This window comes from Carya illinoinensis, chromosome 14 (assembly GCF_018687715.1).
Source record: "Carya illinoinensis cultivar Pawnee chromosome 14, C.illinoinensisPawnee_v1, whole genome shotgun sequence".
NCBI classification, from domain to species: domain Eukaryota; kingdom Viridiplantae; phylum Streptophyta; class Magnoliopsida; order Fagales; family Juglandaceae; genus Carya; species Carya illinoinensis.
The window spans coordinates 1,561,229-1,587,430 of NC_056765.1; the positions used below are offsets into that span (position 1 = coordinate 1,561,229).

Sequence of the window (26,202 nt, forward strand, 5' to 3'; positions counted from 1 at the left end):
TGTGGTGGCCAGGGTTGATTCTTTTGTTGTTCATTCAGCTTGGGACAATTCTTTTTCCAGTGTCCTTTATTGTGACAAAAGGAACACTTGTACGTCTTTGGTGAGTTTTCTCCCGACTGATGAACCATGTGATATGGCCGAGTTTTCGAATGAAAGCCTTTTTTCTTTCCTGGATACTTTGACTATAGTCTCCCCCTTGCTGTTAATGTTTCACTTGATGTATCTAGCTGTACTTGCTTATCTTTTTTTGCGGTACTTATTGCTAATTAAATAACTAGATACATCGTCAAAACTGATTTTTTCCTTCCCATACAATAGTTTAGTAATTAAATACTCATATGTATCAGGCAAAGAATTTAATAATAGTAAAGCCTTATCTTCATCTTGGATTTCAACATCTAAGTTTAATAGATCAGCAAGAATTTGATTGTAACTATTGAGATGTTTAGACATAGAAATACATTCATGAAACTAGAATCTGAAGAGTTTTTTCTTGAAGTGCAAACGGCTCTCAATGCTTTTCTTTATGAACTTATCTTCCAATTTTTGCCAAAGTTCACTTGCATTTATCTCTCTTATGACAAAATACTTCTGATATTAGTAAGATACAACCGGATTGTACTATAAATTTAGGTATTAAGCTTCCTCCAATCCTTTTCTGTCAATTCATCTGGTTTTTCCTCTAATGTGATATCCAACTCTTGTTGGATCAAAACGTCCATAATTTCGCATTGCCACATGTCGAAATTACTTTTTCCATCGATTTTCTCAATTTCAAATTTGACATTTGAAATTGTGGACCTACATCCAAAACTACTGACATTTCTAGAGCTCCTATCTCCTCCAGAACCTTCCATATGAATTTAGAAAAATTTAGAAAATAAATTTCAAAATTCTAACCATACGAATGAGTCCAGAATGATCCAAATAGTTGGAAAGCACTATTTGATCGTTGAAATCAGGCTCCAAATGGCTTAGATCAATCCCAAAAAGGATTTCTGATCGTTTGGTGTGTGGGACACACGCGCTGAGGCAGCACGTGTAGGGCGCTTTCTTCTCATGCGTCTTCAACCTCAGATGCGTGTGGGGGGACGTGGGGGCCTACTGTTCACTCGCCTTCAACCTCCAGCTGCGAGTGAGGCACGTGGGTTCACGCTCTGTCTTCTCGAGGCGCATGTGGGTTCCTCTGATCTCCATTTTTTATTCCGTTTGTGGCAATGAATTCGTCTTGACGCAAGGAACACCCTGAAGTTGTCAAAAATTGATTTTAATCAACTTGATTTTTGGACAGCACAAACCAAAACTCTGATACCAATTGTTGCGTATCAAAATTGCTTAAAATCACACAAGACGATATTTAAGTACGTTAATAATTTGCCTACGTCCACTGGAGCCAAAATTCAATATGTTTGTATGAGATTACAAATACTCAAAGTTTTTTCACGTCCACTCTCTCTATTTTTGCCCACACACACTTCACATATAAGAGCTCTCCTATTTATAGGAGAAGTTCTACAAAATATCTGCTAAATATCAACCATAATTAATGAGCAATATAGAGCAACATCAGCTATATATAGGATAGTACAGTGCTTCAAGTTGGAAGGTATACAGCAGACTAAGTGGAATTTTTGGTACAGTGCTTCAAGTTGAAGGTATACAGCTTCAAGTTGGAACGTATACGTACAGCAGACTAAGTGGAATTTTTGGTTTCATATTTTGGTAGTTTTCTACATGACGTCCCTCACATGAAATCTCTGCCGCCTGCTGAATCATTCTGATCCCTATATAAACGCAGCCCACTCCCCACTTCCTTCACAACTCTCTGCCTTTTTCATTTCTTCTTCTTAATTCCTCCTCGTCAGATCTCTCTACCCTTTCATTACCTCTCTATATATACAGCATCAGTTCTTTCTTTGAGCCTATATATATATATATATATCTCGGTTTGCGTTTTATATAATAGTTCCAGTACTGCTGATCAAAGTTCATCGACGATCATGGCGGCTTGCTTAAATGTCTGCAACAAGGTTAGCACTCATGTTGTGTAACTACTGGTACATACACATTCCATGGAAATGCATGATCCCTAATTAATGGCTTACTTAATATTTCAGGCAAGAGGATAGTGGAACATATATCGATCCTTTAATTTCCATATTTAAAATGTATACAGAAACAAGAACCGGTCTTTTTGGTCTACTTCTGTTAATATCTTGGATTCACAAGCTCTTCACCAGAGTTCAAATGGCACATATATATGTATGTGTGTGTGTGATACTGATTAATATCAGATCCAATCAGTTAGTTGTGATTTTGATGCATGAAATAATTGTTCTGGGTTTAACTTCTATGGTCAGCTTCATAGCTCATTCTATGGGTCCTCGTTTTGCGCTATTAATGGAGGTCCTTGCCTAAAGGAAGAAAAAGAAGAAGAAGAAGCATATATAATATATACCTAAGTTCCCTAGCTAGCTACAAGCTCATGTTGAAAATGGCATAAACCCGGTCGCACATATTAATGAATCCAGGTGTGCTAATTAACTGGTTTTTATTTCCAGTGATCCTAAGAGGTAAAAAAAAAAAAAAAAAAAAAAAAAAGAAAGAAAGAAAGAAAGACAACGCACAGTTTTTATCGTCCTTTTATTATCAAAAATTCTATATGCAGTTCTTTTTGTGTACTCTTTTGTGCACTCCAGTGATATGATTGGTTGGATATTAAAAAAAAATTAATCCAACCAATCATATCAGTGGAGTGCTCATGAAGTACGTAAAAGTGACTGTATGTAACATTGCTCTTTTATTATTTACCTTGTCCTTTCGAGCATGGTCAAACCAAACGATCGTGTGTATACTGTACTATATATTAATATACGTACATATCTTTCCTTTTTGTTAACTTTTTTTTTTCCCTACAAACTGTTGAAAATGCCTTTATATATACCATTAATTGTCTCTTCATACAGTGCAGTCACTACCAAATAATGGATTTTTGTAATCAATATTTTATAATAAAAAGACTATTTCCAACGAAAACGTACCGTGCAGACCGTTCTTGATCGAATTTGTTCTGATATTTCTTGATCGAAATTGATGAACGATATTCCTTAAACCCTTTGATTTTTATTGTTTTTTAGTAATTAGTTCAAAAGAGAATGCAAACTCGGGATTCAGCCTGTTATAGAGTCAATGCTACTATTATTAGTTTGTACTAATTTCCTGTGTATGCTTTCGTGAGTATATGAATTTTGTGGGATCAGATCAGATATTTTTATCTAAATTGTTGAAGAAAAGATAAATATTATATATAGCAATCAGGTAATTTTTAATCATCAATATCAGATCATGAACTAGCTAGGATTGATCAGAGATTTAATATAACTCCTATGTTATTCTTGATGAGAAATGATATTTGCAGTCGTAGTTGTGCAAGCGTCACGCAGTCTTTCTGAAAAAAATAAATTAATACGGGACTCACATGAAAAAAAACTAACTTTTTAATCGTGAGCTCTACTCTTTTTCAAAGCGATTGCACGACGTTTGTACATTCTATGATTGTATGTAGCATTACTATAACATCTTCGATCGGATCGGAGATTAATTAATTATGTGGAAAACTATACTTCCAAATTAATAAAATCAAAATAAAAACTAACGTTTGAAATTCATGCATATAGCTAGACGTGATTAGTTAAACCCGTTTTCTATGAATTTATAATGGCACATGATCACCTCAGCTCATACCAGGCTGATGTACGTCTATGATATTGGTTATTATGGTACAAGAAAAACGAGTAATTGTAATGGATTATTTGCGATGAGAATTGATTATTTGTGATGAAAAGATATTTATCTTATCAAAAAAATAATTATTTTTGTAAAAAATAACTTACTACAAATAGGTAATTTTCTATCATGTATGTGCATGTAAGCACGCGATCAACTCTCATGTGATGAATTTATTTCTGATCCAAGTGATTAGGAACTTGTTATTTTCAGTGCCGACACGTGTGTGGTTAGCATGATCTTTGTTGTTGTGACTTCATCTCTAGCTAGACTCACATCCAAATTAAATAAATGCATAATTAGTAGGTTCATACATACATAATTGTCATTCTTTGATCTACTTTCTTATGGACCATAAACGTCAGAATATAAACAGACTACTCGAAAATCCTATATATAAATTAGACAACATTAATCAAAGAACATATAATCTTGGTTATTAGAATGAACCTTGCACGGCTTAAAGTCATCAGCCCCATCTATATATAATTGGTTTACCTGGCAATCTGATCTATCTGCTTGATCATGATGATGCCAGTAAGCTTTCAAGATTAACGGATCAAAATATATTATAAATATCTCCAGCTTGTTCCATTTTGGTACGATGGTGTTTAATGCTCCATGCGTGCAGTTTGCGTTCAATACGTTCAAGTAACTCATTTTTAGGTTGTTCGAGATAACATTCCTCGTTCTATTTTTTGGTTGGGGTGTTAGTTGAGATATTTCAATGTCACTGAACGGCCTTACTTTCAGGGTGCCGTGGACGGAAAGGTCAAACGGGGGCAAGAGCTTTGTACACTTGATGGAACCGTTGATCGGCACGGCCGCCCTGCAGTCCGAGAGAGAACTGGTACTTGGTTTGCTGGAAGTTTGATCCTAGGTATACGTATTTTTCTATATAGATATATATATATATATGCTAGAGTTATATACAGCATTATAATTATCTAATTTTCCTCGAAAGATAAACTGCTCAAAATCCCTCCTTAATTGTCAACGGTACTTAACATGATCTCACTTTACTTTGGAATTTATAAATCTTTCAGTGAACCAAGGGCTGGCTACATTGGCATTCTTTGGAGTAGGAGTGAACTTGGTTTTGTTTTTGACGAGGGTGTTGGGTCAAGACAACGCTGATGCAGCTAACAATGTCAGCAAATGGACAGGAACTGTTTACCTTTTCTCTCTTGTTGGGGCCTTCCTGAGTGACTCTTACTTGGGAAGGTACAAGACTTGTGTCCTCTTCCAAACCATCTTTGTCCTCGTAAGTTGCCACCGTTTGATAAAGGCTCTCATTCCCATTAGCACAAGCACTCAAAGCACATAAATTTTATATCTTGTACTAATGTTCAACTTATCTGTTATGTGGTAGGGGCTTGTTTCACTATCACTATCAACATACTTATTCTTACTCAAGCCTAGTGGTTGTGGTAATGAACAATCCCCTTGCGGATCCCATTCAGGCTTCCATATGGCTCTGTTCTACCTCTCAATATACTTGATTGCCCTAGGAAACGGAGGTTACCAACCTAACATAGCCACATTTGGGGCAGATCAGTTTGATGAAGAGGACCCTAATGAAGGGAACTCCAAAAAAGCCTTCTTTAGCTACTTCTACTTGGCTTTGAACTTGGGTTCTCTCTTTTCAAACACTGTTTTGGGCTATTTTGAGGATGAAGGAATATGGGCATTAGGATTTTGGGCATCAGCTGGCTCTGCTACTCTGGCATTGGTCTTGTTTCTGTCGGGCACCCCATGGTACAGGCATTTCAAACCTAAAGGCAACCCTCTCTCTAGGTGTTGCCAAGTGCTGGTAGCTGCCACAAGAAAATGGAAGGTTGAGCCGATGCCAAGGGAAGAAGATTTGTTTGAATTAGAAGTAAATGATCAATCTTCCAAGGATGGGGATAGAAAGATACTCCACACTCAAGGCTTCAAGTAAGTTCATATCCTTAATTTTTATGCAGTATAAGTTACTAATGATGGAAAATGTTTTTGGGATTAATAATGCTTTGAATATTTTGATCAGATTCTTAGATAGAGCAGCAGTTATCACTTCAGAGAACATCCACCAGATGGACAAAGAAACTTATAATCCATGGTATCTTTGCACTGTGACACAAGTTGAAGAGTTGAAATGTGTTCTAAGACTGCTTCCAATATGGCTATGTACGATTCTCTATTCGGTAGTTTTCACTCAAATGGCTTCTCTATTCGTGGAACAAGGTGCTGCCATGAAAACCACCCTTTTGGGCTTCCACGTTCCTCCGGCAAGCATGTCTAGTTTTGACATCCTCAGTGTAGCAGCTTTCATATTCATCTACAGGCGGGTTCTCGAACCTCTTTTTGCCATGAGGAAGCGCAATGGTAAAGGGTTAACCGAGCTTCAGAGGATGGGAATCGGCCTTGTCATAGCAATATTAGCAATGGTTGCAGCTGGGGTTGTAGAGTGTTTCAGATTAAACAATGCAACGACAGATTGCAGCAACTGTGAAGGCTCAAGCTCAATGAGCATCTTTTGGCAAATTCCCCAATATGTGCTTGTAGGAGCATCTGAGGTTTTCATGTATGTTGGGCAGCTAGAGTTCTTCAATGGGCAGGCTCCTGATGGATTAAAGAGCTTTGGAAGTGCTCTCTGCATGACATCAATATCACTAGGCAACTATGTGAGCAGTTTGCTGGTGATAATTGTCATGAAAACCTCAACCAGAGATGACATGCCTGGTTGGATCCCAAGTAACCTTAACAGAGGACATTTAGACCTGTTCTTCTTCCTCTTAGCAGCTTTGACAACAGCCGATCTCATCATCTACATTGTCTGTGCAAAGTGGTATAAGTATATCAAGTTTGAAAGAAAGAATGGAGACAACATTAATGCCAGCATGCAAGCTGAGCCTGGAGTGGTATAGGATATGGGGATTGCCATGTTATAGTGAACGCTTTTTAATAATTCAAGACATAAAGTTGAAGAACTGGGCAAGAGAGTGACTTTTGCAATGAAACTAGAGAAATTTAGGAATAATTTCTAATTGCTCTTGAGTTGAGCGAAGGGTGTGGTTTTTGTAAGAAGTAGAGCGCTTCTGTAATATACAAATTCTCGAGCAAAGCATTGATATATGCAACTCCACGTGTGGTGAAAGACCCTTTTCACTGCACTGCATCATTTATCCTTTTTATGTAAACTTGCATGTACTTGCAAAATACTTGTAAGAAAAATAATTTTGAATTTTTTATTTTTAATCATATATTATTGATGTGAAATATTTTAGATAAAATTTTATATTAAGTAATTAAATATAAATTCAGAGTAATGATATATAAAGTCATAGAGTGCGTAAGCACTATATAATAGTTGTTTTAAAAAAAGAGTGAGATCTATTATTAAAAATTAATATATTTGATGTAAGTTTCTTATTTATTTAATTTTTTTAAAATAATTATATGACGCTTGCGCATTCATGATTGTAACTATTGAAATTTTTATGATAATGCAGTTTGATAGAATTAATATTTGTAAAAAAAATCATCTTGAATTTTTTATTTTGAATCATAATTTATTGATGTGAAATATTTTTAATATAATTTTAAAAAAATTCTATATACCATACTATAATTCTACTTATATCTCATTAATAAGATGTGATGTATTTATCACTATTGAATGATCATTTATTATATACTTTTTTATTATTAAATAGTGATAAAAAATTACATCATATATAATAAGATATAAGTGAAATTATAGTGTGATGTATAACATGATTTTATATTAACTAAATAAATATATTATTTTTCATTATCGTATCAATCAGAACTTGGGTCGGTTGGCTCGGTTAGTCCGGGTCGTCACGACGGTCACGTTTCCAATTCGAAAATAATTGGACCCGATATTGATATTTACAAGACCGGGCCAATCCATCCGAGAGAGAGAGAGAGAGCAAGAGCGATGGCGGTGAGACAGAGAGCAGTGGCAACGCTGCCTAACCTCATTCGGAGCCTCCGAAAGGAGTGTGCAAAGCCCACGAGCCAAGCGCCGTTGCCGTCGCTGAGACGCGCTTTCTCTCTATACGATCAGATCAATCTCATCGACAATGTCCCCGAAGACCAGCTTCGCTTTCAACGGTACTCCTTTATTGTTTCTGCAATTACACTTTTTTTTCTGTAACTTCGCTTACGATTGCGAACCATTATGTTTTCGAGACAGCTTTTATGCATTCGGTATTGTTTTCAGAACTCCCTCTATCTCTATCTCGATATTCGTTTCGGGCAATCCCCCCGGGGGGGGGGGGGGGGGATGATTCTGCTTTTTGGGTTCTAATTGCAGTGATTAGGGTTTCTTCTTTAAGCTTAGGTATACGGAGACAGGTTTCACCGTAAATGGGGTGGATTATGAAGGTAGCTTGCTTTGCGTTGGGAACTTGCTAATGTCTTGGGCTCCTAAGAAATTCCCAGAGATCACTCCAGATAGGTATGTGCGATAAATTTTGTTTTGTTTTTTTTTTTTTCTCCCTTATTCTAAATTGATAAATTTGGTTCTGTTCTGTTGTTTTTTCTTGGCAAGCTTCATGTCCGTATTTCTGTATTTATATTTTGGGTGGTTGGAGTGATATCTTCACTTCCCTGATAATCTCTACTGGTTAAGTGCTATATGACTTGCCGGACTTCGTATGCAACATGCACAGGCATATTAAGATTTTATTTATTGTAAACTTAAAAATGTTGGTAGATATATATGATCACGGCTATGGTAAAAGGAATACTTTGGGAGTGCTATCTTAGAATTTGTAGTGTTATATGATTTTGTAATGACAAATTCTTGACAATGTCGCAATCTTCCTAGTATAGAGCATTGTTGATTAATTAACAACTAGTGTAGACAAGTCTCATTCTCTCTCTCTCTCTCTCTCTCTCTCTCTCTCTCTCTCTCCAGCATTTCTAGTAGAAATTAACTGCTAGTTCTGCTAGGAAATTACTAAGACGTGATATATCATTAAATGATACTCTACTGTTGATTGCCCAAATGATAACTCTATTTGAGTACAAAGTCACATTCTAACATGAACCTTACCATTTATCATGTTATTCATTAGGCAAGAGTTCTGATTATAGAAGTGTTTTAACTCGCAGACTATTTTTGTCGTTTTTTTTTTCAAATCCAAAAGGAATATATTGAACTGCTAAATTAAAATGGAATACATCATTTTAAGTAGTTAGTTGAAGTTTGTGATAGTCAGTCATGGATTGGGCTGGAAAACATGATTTTATGTTCCGGAGATGATTAAAATATTGGAAAATAATGTTTTGAATATTGTTCTTGGCTCTAGCTACCCTCACGCTCCAACATCTGACATTTCTTCTTTTTTATACCATGGTGCAGCTTGTCTATCTTCCGAACAGTGCGGCCAATACCAGGTATGAATTTGAATGGTGATATTGTCCTGCAGCAATGTTTGCCCCTTATTTTAACTTCTCACATGCAACTTTCCCTGTATTATGACCCAATTGTTATCTGAAACATGGGCACCCTGACAATGACCAATATTGCACACATCAAACGGTTATTTAATATACCATCATGAAGAATGAAATATTGAAGAAATGAAAAACTGGAAAGCATAGGTCGACACTGTTTTAAAACAAAAATAGTTCCAAATGTGCTTGTGGTGACAGCCAAACACTATCCATCTACATGCATTTGTAATTTTACGTCCTGTGTTACAAGTAATGTCCCTGTAACTTGTATATATGATGCATTTTTTCTATTTATGTAACTATATGTTTGTACGCATGTATTGATGTTGAGTAATTATGCCAGTTTAAAGTTACTGGTTATTATAAGCCGCTACTGATCTGCTGCTAATTTTTTGTTGATCATTCACTTGATAACTTTTGTCAGAGATTTTGATACTTGGATGTGGGAGGCACATTGAGCCAGTGGGTCCTGAACTTCGGCGCTTTGTTCGGTCTATTGGCATGAAGTTAGAAGTCCTTGATTCGGTATCTTAGCTTCCCCCCTTTTCTGGGCTTGGCTTCTTTCTCTTCTGTTATACCACGTATAGCTTTTCTAAGCAAAGTTGACATTGTGACCATATTCCTCTTCAGCTGAATAAAAATGAAGGAGATAAAGGAAGAAAAGAGAGTAATTTACCATATGAAGTGCACAACCTTTTTTCCTTGAATTACCCGAGTTGCACTTGCGGGAAACTTCTTGTTGATGGCCTATACACCCCCGGGATTAGATGGGATGTTGTTCCTGGACACCCGATGCCAATAAAAAAAAAATGAATAGCCACAGCCGCAAAGGGACTTCACAGAAGCAAATCTGCAAACTGACATGGTTTCATATGATATGTTAGATCTACTTTACAATAAAGTAGCTTTACAATCCAAGGTAACATATGAAACTATGCCAATTTGTGGGTTTACTTTTATTAGATCTCTGTGGCTAAAACATTTAGTATTTCTTCTTGAGAATTGCATGTATCTTTTAAGGAACAACAAAGAAGGCTTTACTGTTTGGAAAATGTATGAGAGTTGAAGCTGCAAGTTAGTAGTAATTATGGCACAACCTGTCATTGAGTTTACCTGGACCAAGCATAAGGCTTGGAGGGGGTGCATTTGTGCGCTCTAATCCTGTCAGTGAGTTATTAGCTTAGCTTGTTAGGTCAAGCTTTTTTTTTTTCTTTTTCTTTTTTTTGGGTTGTGTGTGTGTGTGTGTGTTGGGGGGGAGGTGGTTTTTGCGTGTCATAGATAGATAAAAGACCTTTCAAGCCCCTGATCCTGATGCATGTAGCCCTGGGGTGACACCATTTGAGCCATGGTGTACAAAGGAAGAGCTAATTTAGTAATTGTAAAGACTTTAGGTGGTAAACATAAATGTAAAATAGAGTACTTGATGCCCTCTTTTTCCAGTTTTGAACAAGTGATAAACATGGGATCTTCCTGATCATTATCCTCGTTTGTTGCAGAGAAATGCTACATCAACTTACAACATACTAAATGAGGAGGGTAGGATTGTGGCTGCTGCACTTCTCCCATATGGAATTTCTTCATGATCCACATCCAGCATTTGATATGCTTTTAATTTTTTGGCTTATACGAGTTGCATTTCAATTAACCTATTGATAATGCTCTTGCCTTGTAACCAGTACCCGTTTGTGATTTCTAAAGAAGAAAGACTTTTCTTTTATGTAAATAAGGTGAATTTCCAAAATGGATGGATTGGACATACCTGCTGATGTGTTTTTTTTTTTTCCCCTTTCTTCCCCTATAATATGTGGTGTAATGCCGCTGACTAACTCCAAGGATTTAGCCTAAATTAATGTGGTTCGTTGGCAATCTTTTAGGGTCGAAGATCCATTTTTTTCTTTTCTTTCTTTCTTTTTTTTAATTATGTAAGATGAAAGATCCTTTTTAAGTTACATCTTTCAGAGCTTTTTTTAACTTTTAATTTAAAATTATATGGTTCAATTTTTTGTAAATTTTAGATATGATTTTTTGACTTTTTAAAAGTTTTCAGATAAAAAATTTTTATAGATATAAATGACTTGATATAAGTATTTTACATAATTTAAATTCTTAGAAAATTAAAAAATCAAGAGGATGGAGATTAACAAAATTTTCTATATTTTGGGTTTATATTCTTTAATTATATTATTTATGCTACACAATAAAAAAATTATTTTATCTCTTAATTATATAAAGAATTATTAAAAATAAACATCATAAAATCAATTAACAGTTATTTTCTGTTGGTGATAAATAAACCGACGGTCCGTTGGACGAGCTTGATCCTGACTACACTTGTTAAGCCCTCCTCGTGCCCCCTTTCTCTCCCTCTCTTCCTCATGATAAAGGAAACAAGAAAGGAGAGAGAAAATGTCTTCTCTGCTTCCCTTGTATTCTTTATCATCCATCCCTACGCCCCTCCCTTCTCCTTTCTCTCGGAGTTCGACCTCCATTTTCTTGCCCCGCCCTCGCATCCCTGCCTTCCGAAACGGCATCGTAACTCTCTCTCCTCCCCTCTTTCTTGCTTTTCCTTTTCTTTTTCAGTGCATGGTTTTGGGATTCGGTTTGGACAATGCTAGGGATTTCGTTAATCTCTTTTTTTTTTTTTTTTTAAATTTTTTTTTTACAGAAAGAGTAAGAAAATTATATTTAATTATATTATGAATTATATTATTTTTTTAAAATATTTAAAAATATTAAAAAAAGATATGAAAAAAATAAAAAATAAACACTTTTAGATTTTTTTTATATCATCTTTTTAATATTTTAAATATTTTGAAAAAATAATAAAATTTATAATATAATTAAATATAATTTTCTTAATCTTTCTGTAAAAAAAAAAAAAAAATCAATAAAAAAAAAAAAGGGAGCGGGACAAGTTAGCGGAATCCCCCGATCCCTATCATTTTCCATTCGGTTTTCTCGTTTTCCTTTCTCCTCGGAGATGGGTTTCAGATTTCTTAGAGAAATTCCCGTTGATTCTTTTTTCAGAAATGTGCTTGGGAGGAGCCGTTGAAGTATAATAACGGCAAGCCCTGCATTCCAATTCCTGGCACTGAAAAACCTACTCCGGGTCGTTTGGCTTCCGACACGGCTCATTTGGAAGATGAGCTTGACAGGAATAACACTAGGCTCCAGATCTTTTCCGGCACGGCCAATCCCGCACTTTCTCAGGTCTTCTTTGCGCTTCTTGTAGCATAATCTCGTTTCTTTTGTAATATATCTTTTCTTTTCGAGGTTTTTAGCTTTCTCATCCTATATAGACATATGGTAGGCTTATATCCCTAGTTTCCAACGCTGCATCGTGGATTCTCCGTTACGGTTCGATACAGAATGCTTTAGGATTTGGACGATTATCCATTGGATAGGAATGTTTTTTGGGAATACAATTACGGAAATGGTATCATAAATTTTGAAAGGAAAAATAACAATTCGCTCGGCTCATGTTTCGTGGGCCACGCGGCAAATTTACTAAACCAGGCAACAAGGGCATTCTTTCCCTTGGAAGAATATTTGGAGGAGTAAAGCACCCACCAAGGCCGCTTTCTTCATATAGCAGCTTCAGGGAAGATATTGACTATTGATAATCTTAGAAAAGGGGGCCTTATAATAACGGATTGGTGCTGTTTGTGTTGTAATAGTGGTGAAACGGCGGATCATCTACATTTACATTGTGAGTTTGCTAGAGATATCTGAAACTATTTTTTCAGCAAGATGAGAATAGCATGGGTGATGCCAGGCAGGGTGGTTGAACTTTTAGCATGTTGGAGAGGACTCACTGGGACGCCACAAATTGCAACTATATGGAAGATGGCCCTTATTTGTATTTTTTGGTGTATTTAGAGTGAATGAAACGATAGACATTTTGAGGATCATGAACATTCCTTGGAAGAGTTTAGGAGTTTTTTTTTTTTGAAGACTTTGTTTTTGTGGGCCATTGCTTTAGATTTGAATGGTCTCAGCTTCCATAATTTCCTTGTAATTGTTTCTAGTTCTTAAATAGGTTTATGCTTTCGTATACCTCTAGTGTACTTGGGCTATGCCTATCTTTATATCAATGGAATATCTTATTACTTTATCAAAAAAAATTGTCACTCTTTCGCCACTACCATGGTTGTCGAATCTTTCTGTCATCATTTAAAAATTGAATAATGCACGTCGTTTAAATCTTTCTTTAGAGTTACACATCATTTAAATCTTTGCAAGTACACTGGCAGATCTGCTATTGTAATGCAGGATAGAATTCACTGAATTGTATATTTCACAATGACTGTTGGTTTTTTTAAAACCAAAAATCATTAAAGTAATGTACGGAGGCAATCTTTGCGATTGTGATTAAAGAAAAGTTTGCAGGTGGTATACGGCAGAATTACGGGGATATTGTTTTTATGACTTTTTTTCTTTCTTTTTTCACTTTTCATTTTTGGATCATTTGAGTTGGAGATAGAAAGGCATATTTACATTTTATTGTTTACTTAGTTTTTCTTGAACCTTTATCAGTGTTATATGAAGATTTTTGCTATGCACATATGTCTGATGCAGCAGCATGTATTCGATAGGAAATTGCATGCTACATGGGTCTGGAGCTTGGAAAAATAAAGATAAAACGTTTTGCCGATGGTGAGATATATGTTCAGTTGCAAGAGAGTGTCAGAGGGTGTGATGTTTATCTTGTGCAACCCACATGTCCTCCTGCAAATGAAAATCTTATGGAACTTCTGATCATGATTGATGCTTGTCGAAGGGCATCAGCCAAGAATATTACTGCAGTGATTCCATATTTTGGATATGCCAGGGCTGATAGAAAGGTAACTTTGCTTAATTAGAAAAGAATCTCGAAAATAAACTCCTCCCTATGGCTTGAGTGTCAAACGTGGAGACACTCCTTTTGGTGGATGTATCACTTTCTACTTGAAATTGTTCTCCCATATAAATTGATGAAGAGCTTTTGCTCTATACTTCTGACTTGGAATTGGCATGTTCTTCCTATAGTAGATTAGGGCCTTAGAACCCTACGAACTGTATAGTTTTGGTTTCATTATATTCATAATTTATTATGTGCCAGTTATTAACTCTATTGCCGGTTTATTTATGCTTTTAAGCATCCATTCCCAAAATATAATACTAATTGAAACAATGTAGTATAAAGAAAAAACAATTTTAATACCAAATAGGAAATCTTAAAAGCACAAATTGTTAAAATAAGTTTAAGATAATTTGCACTTTTATCTATATAAAGAAGAAGAAGATAATTTGTAGTTTCTGAATATGCATTTTATAGAAGTTCTGCCTGAGCTGGCTGTGGTCAATGTTAATATTTAAGGTCACTCTTTATTGAGTTAATTTTATTTTACTCATTATCTCTGAATGCTGTTCTTTCAGTCTCAAGGGCGTGAATCAATTGCGGCCAAACTTGTAGCAAATTTGATCACGGAATCAGGTGCAAACCGTGTTCTTGCTTGTGATCTCCATTCAGGGCAGTCCATGGGCTATTTTGATATTCCAGTGGATCATGTATATGGTCAGGTAAGAAACCCAGGCCACTTGCATTTATTTTATATTATTAAACATATGCAAGGGTGCCTGAGTTTGACAAGGATGTCCTTTCTGTGACATGACATAGCTACCTGAAGTTAGTCAAATCAAGAAAGAGTTTGGCTTTGATGAAAAAGCTAATACGCATGCTAAATTACTTCCTCCAGTCAAATGAAAAAAGAGTTTGGCCTATTTGGGATAGATTGGGTTATGCCTTCCCAATTAGTTAATCTCCTAGCATATTGAAAACGACAGTTTAAGAGCCACATAAGGGAGCACTATTGTGGAAGGTAATGCCAGCCTGTTTGTTGTGGTGCATTTGAAGGGAATGAAATGAGTATAGTTGTGAAGATTGCAAAAATTTGGTGTTGGAGCTCTAGTCATCCTTTCTTAATACTCTGTATCATTAGATAGTGGTCCACAAGAGTATAGCGTCTTAGGTATATACCTTTTTTTTTTCTTCTAATTTTCTATCACTTTTTTTTTTTTTCCCTAAAAGTGAAGATTGTGAAAGCTAAAACACAATATTAGGTCCCCTTGAATTTTTTTTAGTTATATTAGTAAACTACTTGATTTAGCTTCAAAATAGGTGGACTCCATATGTTTGTATTTGAGAGCCTTCATTTATATTAGATTGACATATACGTGAGTTCTTTGGCATTCTCTATTGCATCAGACTCACTGCATACTTTCATGTTTCATCTATAGAAATGTTTCTTAGTAACACTTCCTTTTCAGTTGGTTGATCAAATGGTGTATGTTTCTTTTGTCTCACCAGCCTGTGATTCTTGATTACCTTGCCAGCAAGTCTTTATGTTTTGATGATCTGGTCGTGGTCTCACCAGATGTTGGTGGTGTTGCTAGAGCCCGTGCTTTTGCCAAGAAGTTATCTGATGCACCTCTTGCCATTGTAGATAAAAGGCGTCATGGACATAATGTGGCAGCGGTAGGTTCTTCTAAAATTCAAATTGACTGTGTGTCTCTCCTTATATATGGATTGATTTACGCTTTTTGATCTCTTGTTGCAGAATTCCTAAAGCTCATGTGTTTTATGTTGACTCAATGAAGTGTGAAATTGTGAAGAAAAAAAAAAAGAAAAGTGATTTCCTGTATCCAGTTTATAGTCTTTTTATAAATGACCCTCAAAATATTTCTTCGGTTTGCCAATCTTTGTTATAAATCACAGTTACGAACTTGAAACTAAAGCATAGCTATCGCTGTTTAAGGTTTTTTAATTTCAGCTTCCAAATCGTACCAGTGTTATGCCTTAAACTTATAATTTGAATAGATTAAAATCAAATATTGATAAAATGGAAGCAGAAATAGCGTGAAATCCATTCAGCAAGAGAATTTAATGATTACGTGAATAAAAACAGAACAAGTTCTATTGTAAACACATCCTTAGACTTTGATGTACCATTTGCATGTGTTCAGTTCTATAATGTATTTGTATATCTGTTTCATCTGTGTTTTTTTCTAGGGTGGTGCTACTCCGACTGCTGGGAGCTCCCACTAGTTGTTTTGTGTTTTTTTCTTTTTCTTTTTTCCTTTTTTTTTTTTTTTTTGCTTTTTTTTACATGTATTTTTTTAACTCTTTTAAATATTTAAAAAAAATTCACAATATTATTAAAAAATACTTAATCATTAAGTAAAAAATAATAATTTTAAAAAAATCCCAGTGGTAACTTCCAGTGGGAAGAGTAACATTTTCCTTTTTTCTAACTTTTGCTTGTGGTATGAAGATTTAACATGCATATGCATATTTTTTGTAGACTTCATCCAAATTTCCAGTTTTTCATTCTACATTTCAATTTGCTGCAATAAAATCACTTTATTTTTTTAATAATGGGGAAATTTTTTTATAAGGTCATTAACCTGTGGTAGTCCAGCCAAAGCAAGGTCTTGGGCACATAGTGATGATTGAAAAAACAAAGGGCGAGCTTGGGATGAGCTGTAGACTCAAACATCCTTGGTTCAATTCTGCAGTGGGAATTCTTATGGATTACTTTATAAATGGTTCTGGCAAGTGGGGTTCTGTATCCGGGATTTACTCTCTAAGGGTGGCTCTGAAGGGCCCTGCCCTGGTGAGGATCCAATTCATAAAAACAATGATATTTTTGGAAGAAACCAACTAAGTATATTTGTATGAATACAATTTTTGCTATGCTATTTTCTTTGATTCCTTTTCTGAAGCAGAAATTTTCAGACCCTCATACGTATGTTAATATTGTCGTCTTTCAGGTGATGAATCTGATAGGTGATGTGAAGGGGAAAGTAGCAGTAATGGTGGATGACATGATCGACACAGCTGGTGGGTCTTTATGCTCTCACTTGTCTCTATTGGTTAGAAAATGGTCTCTGATGTAAATTTAAGTAAACAATTAGATGCAGCAGTCTTTAATGTTTTTCTCACTTGTATTGCAAATGGAAGCCAAACATGATTTTGTTTCCATTATTAAATAAAGGGTTAAAAAAGAAACATGATTTATGATGAAGGTCATTTAAGTTATATTATGATGCTTTTATTTTTGGGGATTTTAGCATGGCTTTTGCAAATTATTGGGATGCTTCTCTAGGGTATAAGTCTTCTGGGTATGATTAACTTGAATTGTGCTTAAGACAGCACGTGGTTGGCATTTGAATATCTTGCAATTCATAGCCAAATTAGTATGTTCACTGTTGCTAGTGCACCACTGATTTTTATCTTTTTAAATGATCAAACAGACTGCTCACTCTTTTAGTTGATAGTTATAGTTGTTTTCCTTTGTTGTTAGTGTAACTAGTTTTCTGGTGGGTTGCAGGGACTATTTCCAAAGGCGCGTCTCTTTTGCACCAAGAGGGGGCAAGGGAAGTCTATGCATGCAGTACACATGCTGTTTTTAGGTATCTGAATCCTTCTTACATGAGTATTCTCTTTTATTCATTCTTGGCATATATTAAAAAAAAAAGTCATCTAAAGCAGCAAATTGCCTTATATAATATACATAATTGGAAGGTGCAATGGGAGCCAATAGCATTTGCTTCTATCTTATTTTAGGATAAAAAAGAAGGGGTGGGTGGGGGGGGGGGGGGGGGGGGGGGGGGTGTGGCAGAGTCAGAGACAGTTATTTCTTCTTAAGTACCATATGCATCTATATTGAGTTCATTTTCAAGTGATTTTGTAGTTGGATTGTAAATCTAGTACATTGCTTCAACTGGTTTTGAATCCTGTGATTCCTTTGAATATTCTAATTTTGTTAGCTTGCAATTCCCTTGATTACTCATTGTTTATTAGCTTGTAGAAATACTTTTCCATCTTCAATATTTGGGCCCAAGCTAAGGAATTATTCTTTTTAAATTCTGGTTTGACAAAATAATTAATTAATGATTCTGGTTGTAGCCTATATAACTTTTGGATGATCATGTATATTTCTAGGCTCTGGGTATTATTTGAACAACTTTTAGCATGAGAAAGTCTCTGGGAAAAAAAAAATTTTTAATTTTAAAGAGGTCTTACCCTCACATGCACGTAATGGGTTGAAAATGACTTTTGGGTTATCACATCTATATGTCTTAGATCCCTGATTCTTTTGAGGTACTTGCATAATGGATTATGAATTCTTCTGCTAGCCTGATTGCATTGTTTTTCTGTTTGCAGTCCTCCTGCGATTGAGACATTATCAAGTGGTTTGTTTCAAGAGGTAATCGTAACAAATACCATTCCAGTGTCGGAGCAGAACTATTTTCCTCAGCTAACAGTATTGTCAATTGCAAACCTCCTTGGGGAGACCATATGGCGTGTTCATGATGACTGCTCTGTAAGTAGTATACCTCACAAAAATTGTTTAAAGACAACTGGCCAGAAATTTGAATTTTGAGAAGTCTGAAGCTACTTTAGAGTACCCAAGTTACTGACCAAAACAAGAAAAAGAAAAGAAAAGAAGACGGTGTGTATGCCGTTCCATATCAGTTATAAGATTTCTTTGCTGCCATGTTGATCCTAACATGGGTAATTTGAGGATATTAATGTCCATACCGAGAGGAAGGTTTTTTAATAATCAGAGCAATTTAACATTGTTTTTTTGGTGATCTATAGTGGTAGGATTAATTTCATTTTAATCTTTGTTTTTTTTATTGTCAGGGTGAATTTGAATGCTATTCCAGCTTGGGTATTGACTGACGATTTACACCGGATGTTGTGCACGTTTCCCTGCTTCCATTTCTGTCACTGGCTGCCTTGTTGTATAATGGAATTGATAGTAAAACCAAAATATATCTTCTTTTCAGCGTGTTTTCAAAGCCTTGTACAGTAAGCGGTTTACGGATAGATTCTTTCCATTAGGTTGAATGTTAAGTTTTTTGCAGGCCTTCATAGCTTCAAACCCTACTATAAAATCATTGTATTCATATAATAGATAATGCATTGTATTCGTATAATAGATAATTCAATGAATTTTGTTTGATTCGTTTGTTGTCATGAAGTTGGCTATGATATGTTTCAATTTGATGTTTTATAGAATTCCTCTCAAGAATTTATGGCACAGATGCAACAAATGGTAAATTGAGTTATGTTGACGTCCATGAACACAATAGATAATATTACACCAACACAATAGACACTGATATAGATATATTACACCAACACAACATATACCGATAGGACTGAGATGAAGATGTAGTATCTAACACACTTTTTTTTTCTTTCCTTATTTTTGCTGATACAAGTGATAAAAAATGATTTCAGGCCATCAAACGAATCGAGTAATCCAGATTAAGAAACAAGCCACATGAAGATGGTCGACCATATTGTCAGAGAGAATGTTGCCACAGCGTAAGTCCATAGCATAATGACAGAGCATTCACTCTCTCCTGTCTCAAGCAATTGAGAAATGGTACCTACAGCAAGTCCATGACATTAGCATTGGTTACTCAAATATTGCATTTATTGGACAACCAAACTTCACCAATCGAGATTCAAATCAATTCATACTTTTTCTATTTCAGAATCCAAGTCGACTCGATTACAAAGGTGCTCAAGCGAACTTCATGAGCTTTGAGTTGGTGAGAAAAACAGTTTATGCTAAAAGACCTATGTTTCTACCTTTGTCAATGCTCCATCTTTAAAAACTGAGTAAAACATTTCTAGAAGCATAAACTTCATATCCTCCACGTTTAATGAAAACAAAATGGGAGGTTTTAAGCATGAATAAATTTATACATTTAAATGAAAATGAGAAAGAAGTATGCATACATACCTATATTCATTGCAGGTGGAAGAGCATACTGAAGCATAAGTGTAAACTGATATAATGCATCTGATCCCACAATGCCAAAATGGTTTGCAGCCTTAACAATAATAATACCCAGTGAAGGCATGATGATGTACCGAATTGCGATAATCCCTACAATGAGTGCAGGACGTACTCCGGCACCTTGTAGACCTGTAAATGAAAATAATGTCTATAATTTATAAAAATATCAGAAACTCTTCATGGAAATTCATGAAGAAACTATAACGAAGTCAAGCCAACACAAGACACTCAAAATAAATGGCAGATTAGTATTAATAGCTACCTCTAAGAAGGTTTGCTCCAATTATCAGTGTCATAGATGGTATTGTTGGTTCCCTGGAGAAGAGAGAGGAAGTTAAAGGGAATTAATGCAAATTTCCGATTAGGGTCATAGGGTTTCATCATGTCAACATAGTTGCTCAAAAGAGTCTGCTGCTCTTGGAAGTCATGAGAGAGAGAGAGAGAGAGAGAGAGAGAGAGAGAGAGAGAGAGAGAGAGAGAGAGAGAGAGACTTTTTGCTAAACATTTATGTAGTTTACTTGAGTACATGAATGATAAAACTGATGCATTGGTCTTCTATCGGGAGTGATTCACACATGCTTTCCACTAAAAAGGTCAAATTATTAAAACTTCACATAAATATTAACACTACTTCAAGTTGCGAATATAGAAATTTTGGAGTGTAGAAGTTTGAGCAAAAACTTGAACCCCAAATCAATCAAAGGCTCAAGGAATAGGAGCTCTACTGAGCCAGTGGTAGGATTCATACCCTAACAAACTCGCAGAGTTGTAGATGGCACGAAGAGGAGCATCATCACCAATCAGTACCTTTCGAATTGGAGAGACTATTCCAATGAGAAACCCAAAAATCTACAAAGGCAAAACACAGTAATTTTAGAGATCCCTCTGTGGCATATACACATTAACTAAGAAGTTAATTTGGGAAAGAAACGATGCAACTATGTAAAGCATTTGAAATGATTCTGGCATTGCGTTAGTTTTCATTAGTTCTGAATTATCTCATTCCCCTTTATGTGCAGGATTATATTCAAGTTTCCAAGAAACATAACACTTCTATTTCTGGAATGAAGATGGTTTTAATTTATCCTAATTTTGCCAACTCAAGGGAAAGATGGAGTATATTGCCAAGATCGTCTACTTTTTCTTTGATATTAGAACTATTCCCTTCAGGATTACATAGGATAAAAGGGATGATAGATTACAGCTCAAAGAAAAAGCTTTTGCTGAATAGAACAAGAATTATGAGCATACTGCGGCAATTGTAGACGGCGCAAACAATTTTTTGAGGTCCACATGCCCAGTAAGCTTCTTAAGGTGCAGCATAGTCTTTTCCAGAAACATCACCTACCAGAAAAATCTTTAAAAGGTCATTTCATTCAAGGAGACACAAGAAGGAGGAAAAACTAAGTTGCCTTAACTGGCAAAGATATTAGGTAGAAAATAGACTAATAACATCGGATATTAGTGAATGAAAAATGTGTTAACCCAAGCATTGGCATTTAACCTTACAGGGAAGATGTCATTTCACGATGTATACTTAACCATTGTTAAATTGCTTAGCAAAAAGCTGTACTTCTTTGTTCCCCGAAGACCTGCCAGCCATAATTCTAATAAAATGGTGAATGGTTTCATATGTTGAGATGCAGTCTCCTCATCTTAATATATATTGCGTTTAACTGTTTAGTATAATGTTCGATTTTGGGTATAGTGTTCTTCAGTTCCCATTGATTGTATTGGTCATGTTGAGAGGAAATCAAACTTTGAGGGATGAAAGCTTTTGAACATTATAAAAAGGAAACCACTACATACTAGAAGAAACCTTTGCTTTTCTTTCGGATCCAGTAAAATGGAATTCAACTTGATCCATACACTCCTCTGAGCTTGGGCAGCCCTCTGAAGGAAGGAGTGGTTCTGTGCCAATCTCTGAATGTAGATATGAGTTTTCTCCAGAAATGTTATCCCTTGTCGTAGCACCATGTGTGCCAGTGTCATTAGTTGCCTTGTTTGCATATATCCGCATGATAGGATACACATAACACCATATATATATTGCACCTATCTGCATAATCAAAACAGAAACAATAAAAAGATTCAAATTCATCCAGAGATATTTTTGGAAATGTAAGACCAACAAAAGGCAGCCCAATTCTGCCATTGATAATTTCATGTGGTTCATGACTGGCATCTCACCCATAAGGTGGTGGCTATTGGAGATATGGTAATGGAAGTACCAGAAATATCTTATCATTGCATCAAGTTGGTCTTATTATGACACTCATTGATTTTTGTGATTTTAGAGTAAGAAAAATAGACTATTACCGCCATAGAAAGCACAGCATAAGCCTCTGCATCAGTAGAGCAAACAGAAGAATCTGCGAACGGACTATCATCCTCCTCACAGACTGCTGGGAGGATAATCAGGAGCAAGTTCCCTAAATTTCCTGCACAAAACAATCTCTCCCTAAATATTATGATGGTGCATAAGACAGCAAAAAGATGCAGCTGTAAAACTAGTGGCACAATTAGTTAGTCATGTACTTCAGGAGGGTTGAACATTGGCAGACAATAATTTTCTCCTACTCTCCTACAACCCTATCCTGATCGTATTTTTATTTTTCTAAAATTTTAGGTTTGATAACATATTCTTTCAAAGAAGTGTGCAAAAAACTTCTGGCATTTGGAAACCAGATATAACAGACATATCAACTTTAAGTACTAAGCTTTTCTGTATTTATTACAGATACAAGATCTACCCAATACTACTAAAGTAGACATAGTCAGTTTAAGTCTTTTTTGCTTTAGACTGAATTTAAGACGAGTTTGTATTATCCCAACTATAAATCATGCTGAAGATTTGAATCTCATAATCCTTTGGCCTGCATGATATGATCCACATTGAAATTTTTATGGTGCAATACATATTGCAATAAGTGATCAGAATTCTATATACCCTATATCAGGATATTCTTAATTAATCCTAGATTTTGTCTACCTGCCGCACAACAACCAATGATAGGGCTTTGCAGATGTTGAGGAGCTCTTGTGATTTTTACGAGTATCCATGCAAGTGCAGAACCAATAAGGAATGTGATAAGGACATTCACTAGCATGAACCATCTACAGATCAATCAAAAGTTACTCAGTGATGAAAAGAAAATTAAAAGAGGCAGAGGCCAAAGACTTTAGAAGTATGACAGAGCTGAACTCACAAGGTTCCCAAACTGTCTAATGTAATTGTATCCGCCAGGTCGCTGACGATCAGTGAAGGACTGAACACAAAAAATACTAGCTACATATAAAGAAGTAATGTTTTTATTCCTCAATTTTCAGGTACCAGGAAGGTAAACGGAAACAATAGAAAATTATATCAAGCCATGCCTTAGAACTGCTCTAATAACATATTTTTAAATTTCTTTTTTTTTTTTAGGGAAAAAAGAAAAAGAAAAAACCCTTGTCTTGTTATCATATTTGGCCGATATCTTCACTTGTGAAATGTCATCGTTCTTACATGTGATGATTTCTATGAATAAATCTGTAGCCAGCACGCTTGACATAGGCAAAAGAACTAAACCAAGAACATAGTACAGCATCGTCAAAAAATTAATAATAAAATTAACTGAATTCAAAGACTGCCTGGAAATTGCCCCCAAGAGATTTATACGCTCCATTCCAAGAACAAGACCAACAGCGGTAACTAAGAGAATCTCCAGAACTGGCATCAATGCCTCAATGAATAGAGCCAGGAAATCCATGCAAACTTGTTCACTGAACTCAAGTGGAAGTTTTTTAGCACGCCTATCCAAAACAAATGTCAAATGATGAGTACTCAGATATAGAACAGTATACTCAGATATAGAACAGTAACAAAAATGTTCCAAGTTCTTTACAATTAACTTCAATCGGAATATTCACGCTTCTACAGAAGAAATTATGAAACTCATTTGAGACTCATTAATCAATTCATACTTCGAGAAGTCAAATGTTCCTCAGAGAAACTGAAAAATAAACTTCCATTATGTAGCTTATGAAAATAATTAGCATGCAACAATAATTGCTATCCTAGCATGCATAAATCTTCATTTGATTAGAAGACTAATTACAACATAAACAAAGAATCATGTCACTTTTGAATTCTGATAGATTATAAGACACAGAATAGTACGGAAGACTCCTAATCCAATAACAGGGCTGGCAGAGGGTTAAAGATATTGTTACATTGCTCTAGTTTTTTCGCTCTCAAGTTTTTCAGAAGGATCTTGCTCGTTTAATCTACCAAAAAACAAGAGCAAGAACTTCAAGGAAACATGTGATGCTCAAATTCCAGAAGTTCATTTAGAAAACAACACCCAATCCCAGTTTAGAGGCTTTAGACAATCTCCAAGTGCGTGCTCACAAATTTTTATTCCTGTATTTGGCCTCCTCTCTTTAGCAAAGAAGCGTTATTACATATGCATCAGTTTGGATGAATGTACATCTTTCATAACCAATATAATTGCTTGAATTTTTTTTTTTTTTTTTTTTGAAGATTGCTGCTGCAAAATGCTTAGTAAACCTGATTTTCCTTTCTGTACGAATGACTAACCTCTAACGGCTGCTGCTGATGCTCTCAAGCTTTTATGGATGCCAAGAAAATGATGAGATTCCTTTTACACTTTTTTTTTTTTTCCTTTCACGTTTGATGGATGTCTTTTGCAGTCTTATTATTTCTGTTCACCGGCGCCATGCATTTACTTCACCTGCCCTTCTTTTTCAAATTCCAACTACAAATATTGATTTCTCTGATTAAACTCACCATTTTTTTTGTCTAATTTAAGCTAAAAGTAATCTCAGAGCATTATAACTTCATGATAATTTAAGAGCAGGATGCCTTAATATTTATAGCTTTAATACTGTATTAATGCAGATTCGGCATGAATTTAAGCATGCATGCAAATCTTTTTTTTTTTTTCCGTTAATTAAGTAAACTGTTCTACAAAGTTCGTCCAAATCAAGCTTGATACCACATTGACTATTAGTTAAGAATGGCTGGTCTCCCATGCATTTCAATGGTTTCCTTTCATCTGCTAGCTAAGAATGCTGGCCCCCCATTTCAGTGGTTTCCCGGGCAGGATTAATGAGCTTTCATTTTCTTTTATCTGGTTCTCTCTCTCTCTCTCTCTCTCGGGGGGGCCTTTCAATCACAATTATTGCAGTACCACTGTTCATCCAAGTAGATCGAACCATAAGGTATGAAGTATCTAATAAATTTTTTAATAATAGTGAAATAGTTTAAGTGAGTGGGAGATAAAAAATTAAATAAAAATATTACAAAATTAAAAAAATTATTTGAATATAATTTTTTAATATAATTCTTATTTTAAAATTTGTAAAAGTTATATTGATTTTTGTGTTTGAATAATAATTATATGAAAAAATTGAAAACTTATAAATTAAAAAATGTTTTATGTTTGATTGATGTTTGGGTATGTCTTTTGTTGGGTTGCATGTGGAGGCTGGTCTTGGAGCAGAAAAATCAAGAAATAGAGAGTTCGCTCAACTGTCACATGATAGTGGGCTTGAGCAAAACTCAACCCATGAGTTCGCTCGAGTCTCGCTCGACACTAGGCTCGAGCAAGACACAAACCCTAGTATTCGCTCGAGCTATGCTCGACACACTGCTCGAGTCAATGTTCATTCGTTGTTCGCTTGAGGCGTGCTTAACATGTCGCTTGAGCGAATGACTTGTTTTTTGGCCAATGGTTTCCAATGTTGTTTGTATATATATGTGATATTCTCATTTGTTTTGTATGATTTTTAGCATATTTTGAGAGTGAACAATTGTTAAGTGAGTTCATATTGTATGAGAGAGCAAAAAGCCCTAAAGAGTGGCAGTTGAGATTGAGTGATTGTAATTTCTTTTGGTTAATAAGATTTTTACAGCTCTGTGGATGTAGGCAATTTGCCGAATCACGTATATTGTGTGTCATGTGCTTGATCGTGCGTGATTGCTTTTGCTTTGTTTGCTATCGTTGGTGTGTGTTTTGCACGACAATTGGTATCAAGAGCCAAGGTCAGATATAAAGGAGAACGATGGCTAGAGATA

General features: G+C 35.4%; 4 protein-coding genes across 10 annotated transcripts; 3 read left to right on the top strand and 1 right to left on the bottom strand.

Moving 5' to 3' along the window:
* The first annotated feature begins 1,829 nt into the window (after positions 1-1,829).
* Positions 1,830-7,031, top strand: LOC122294184 (protein NRT1/ PTR FAMILY 7.2-like). Its single transcript, XM_043102694.1, has 5 exons — positions 1,830-2,030; positions 4,540-4,666; positions 4,833-5,050; positions 5,159-5,724; positions 5,816-7,031. The coding sequence occupies exons 1-5, from the start codon at positions 2,001-2,003 to the stop codon at positions 6,693-6,695; spliced, it is 1,821 nt and encodes a 606-aa protein (XP_042958628.1). The 5' UTR covers positions 1,830-2,000; the 3' UTR covers positions 6,696-7,031.
* Positions 7,032-7,677: 646 nt separating this feature from the next.
* LOC122294193 (NADH dehydrogenase [ubiquinone] 1 alpha subcomplex assembly factor 3-like) lies at positions 7,678-11,124 on the top strand. Of its 2 annotated transcripts, XR_006237553.1 has the most exons (6): positions 7,678-7,908; positions 8,138-8,254; positions 9,164-9,198; positions 9,683-9,783; positions 9,889-10,177; positions 10,755-11,124. XR_006237553.1 is itself a non-coding variant. In XM_043102712.1 (5 exons), exons 1-5 carry the CDS (start codon positions 7,733-7,735, stop codon positions 10,839-10,841), a joined length of 516 nt encoding a protein of 171 aa, XP_042958646.1. In that variant the 5' UTR covers positions 7,682-7,732; the 3' UTR covers positions 10,842-11,124. The 2 variants fall into 2 exon arrangements, 1 of the variants encoding a protein (XP_042958646.1); XM_043102712.1 differs by lacking the exon at positions 9,889-10,177 and having other exon boundaries at positions 7,682-7,908.
* A 450-nt stretch (positions 11,125-11,574) lies between these two features.
* On the top strand, positions 11,575-19,273 carry LOC122294191 (ribose-phosphate pyrophosphokinase 1). Of its 3 annotated transcripts, XM_043102708.1 has the most exons (9): positions 11,575-11,790; positions 12,286-12,468; positions 13,854-14,102; positions 14,677-14,820; positions 15,608-15,775; positions 17,071-17,140; positions 17,631-17,712; positions 18,467-18,626; positions 18,950-19,273. In XM_043102708.1, the coding sequence occupies exons 1-9, from the start codon at positions 11,665-11,667 to the stop codon at positions 18,986-18,988; spliced, it is 1,221 nt and encodes a 406-aa protein (XP_042958642.1). In that variant the 5' UTR covers positions 11,575-11,664; the 3' UTR covers positions 18,989-19,273. The 3 variants fall into 3 exon arrangements, with proteins under 3 accessions (XP_042958642.1, XP_042958643.1, XP_042958644.1); XM_043102709.1 differs by lacking the exon at positions 11,575-11,790 and having other exon boundaries at positions 12,151-12,468; positions 13,837-14,102; XM_043102710.1 differs by lacking the exon at positions 11,575-11,790 and having other exon boundaries at positions 12,151-12,468; positions 13,840-14,102.
* Positions 19,274-19,340: 67 nt separating this feature from the next.
* Positions 19,341-24,947, bottom strand: LOC122294185 (protein PIN-LIKES 3-like). Of its 4 annotated transcripts, none has more exons than XM_043102696.1 (11): positions 24,703-24,947; positions 23,738-23,915; positions 23,330-23,409; positions 23,113-23,237; positions 22,440-22,561; positions 21,940-22,179; positions 21,372-21,464; positions 20,869-20,969; positions 20,383-20,435; positions 20,064-20,249; positions 19,341-19,704 (listed from the first exon to the last, which is right to left on the bottom strand). In XM_043102696.1, the coding sequence occupies exons 2-11, from the start codon at positions 23,870-23,872 to the stop codon at positions 19,580-19,582; spliced, it is 1,260 nt and encodes a 419-aa protein (XP_042958630.1). In that variant the 5' UTR covers positions 23,873-23,915; positions 24,703-24,947; the 3' UTR covers positions 19,341-19,579. The 4 variants fall into 4 exon arrangements, with proteins under 4 accessions (XP_042958630.1, XP_042958631.1, XP_042958629.1 ...); XM_043102697.1 differs by lacking the exon at positions 24,703-24,947 and adding an exon at positions 24,514-24,586; XM_043102695.1 differs by lacking the exon at positions 24,703-24,947 and adding an exon at positions 24,336-24,477.
* Between the last annotated feature and the right edge of the window lie 1,255 nt (positions 24,948-26,202).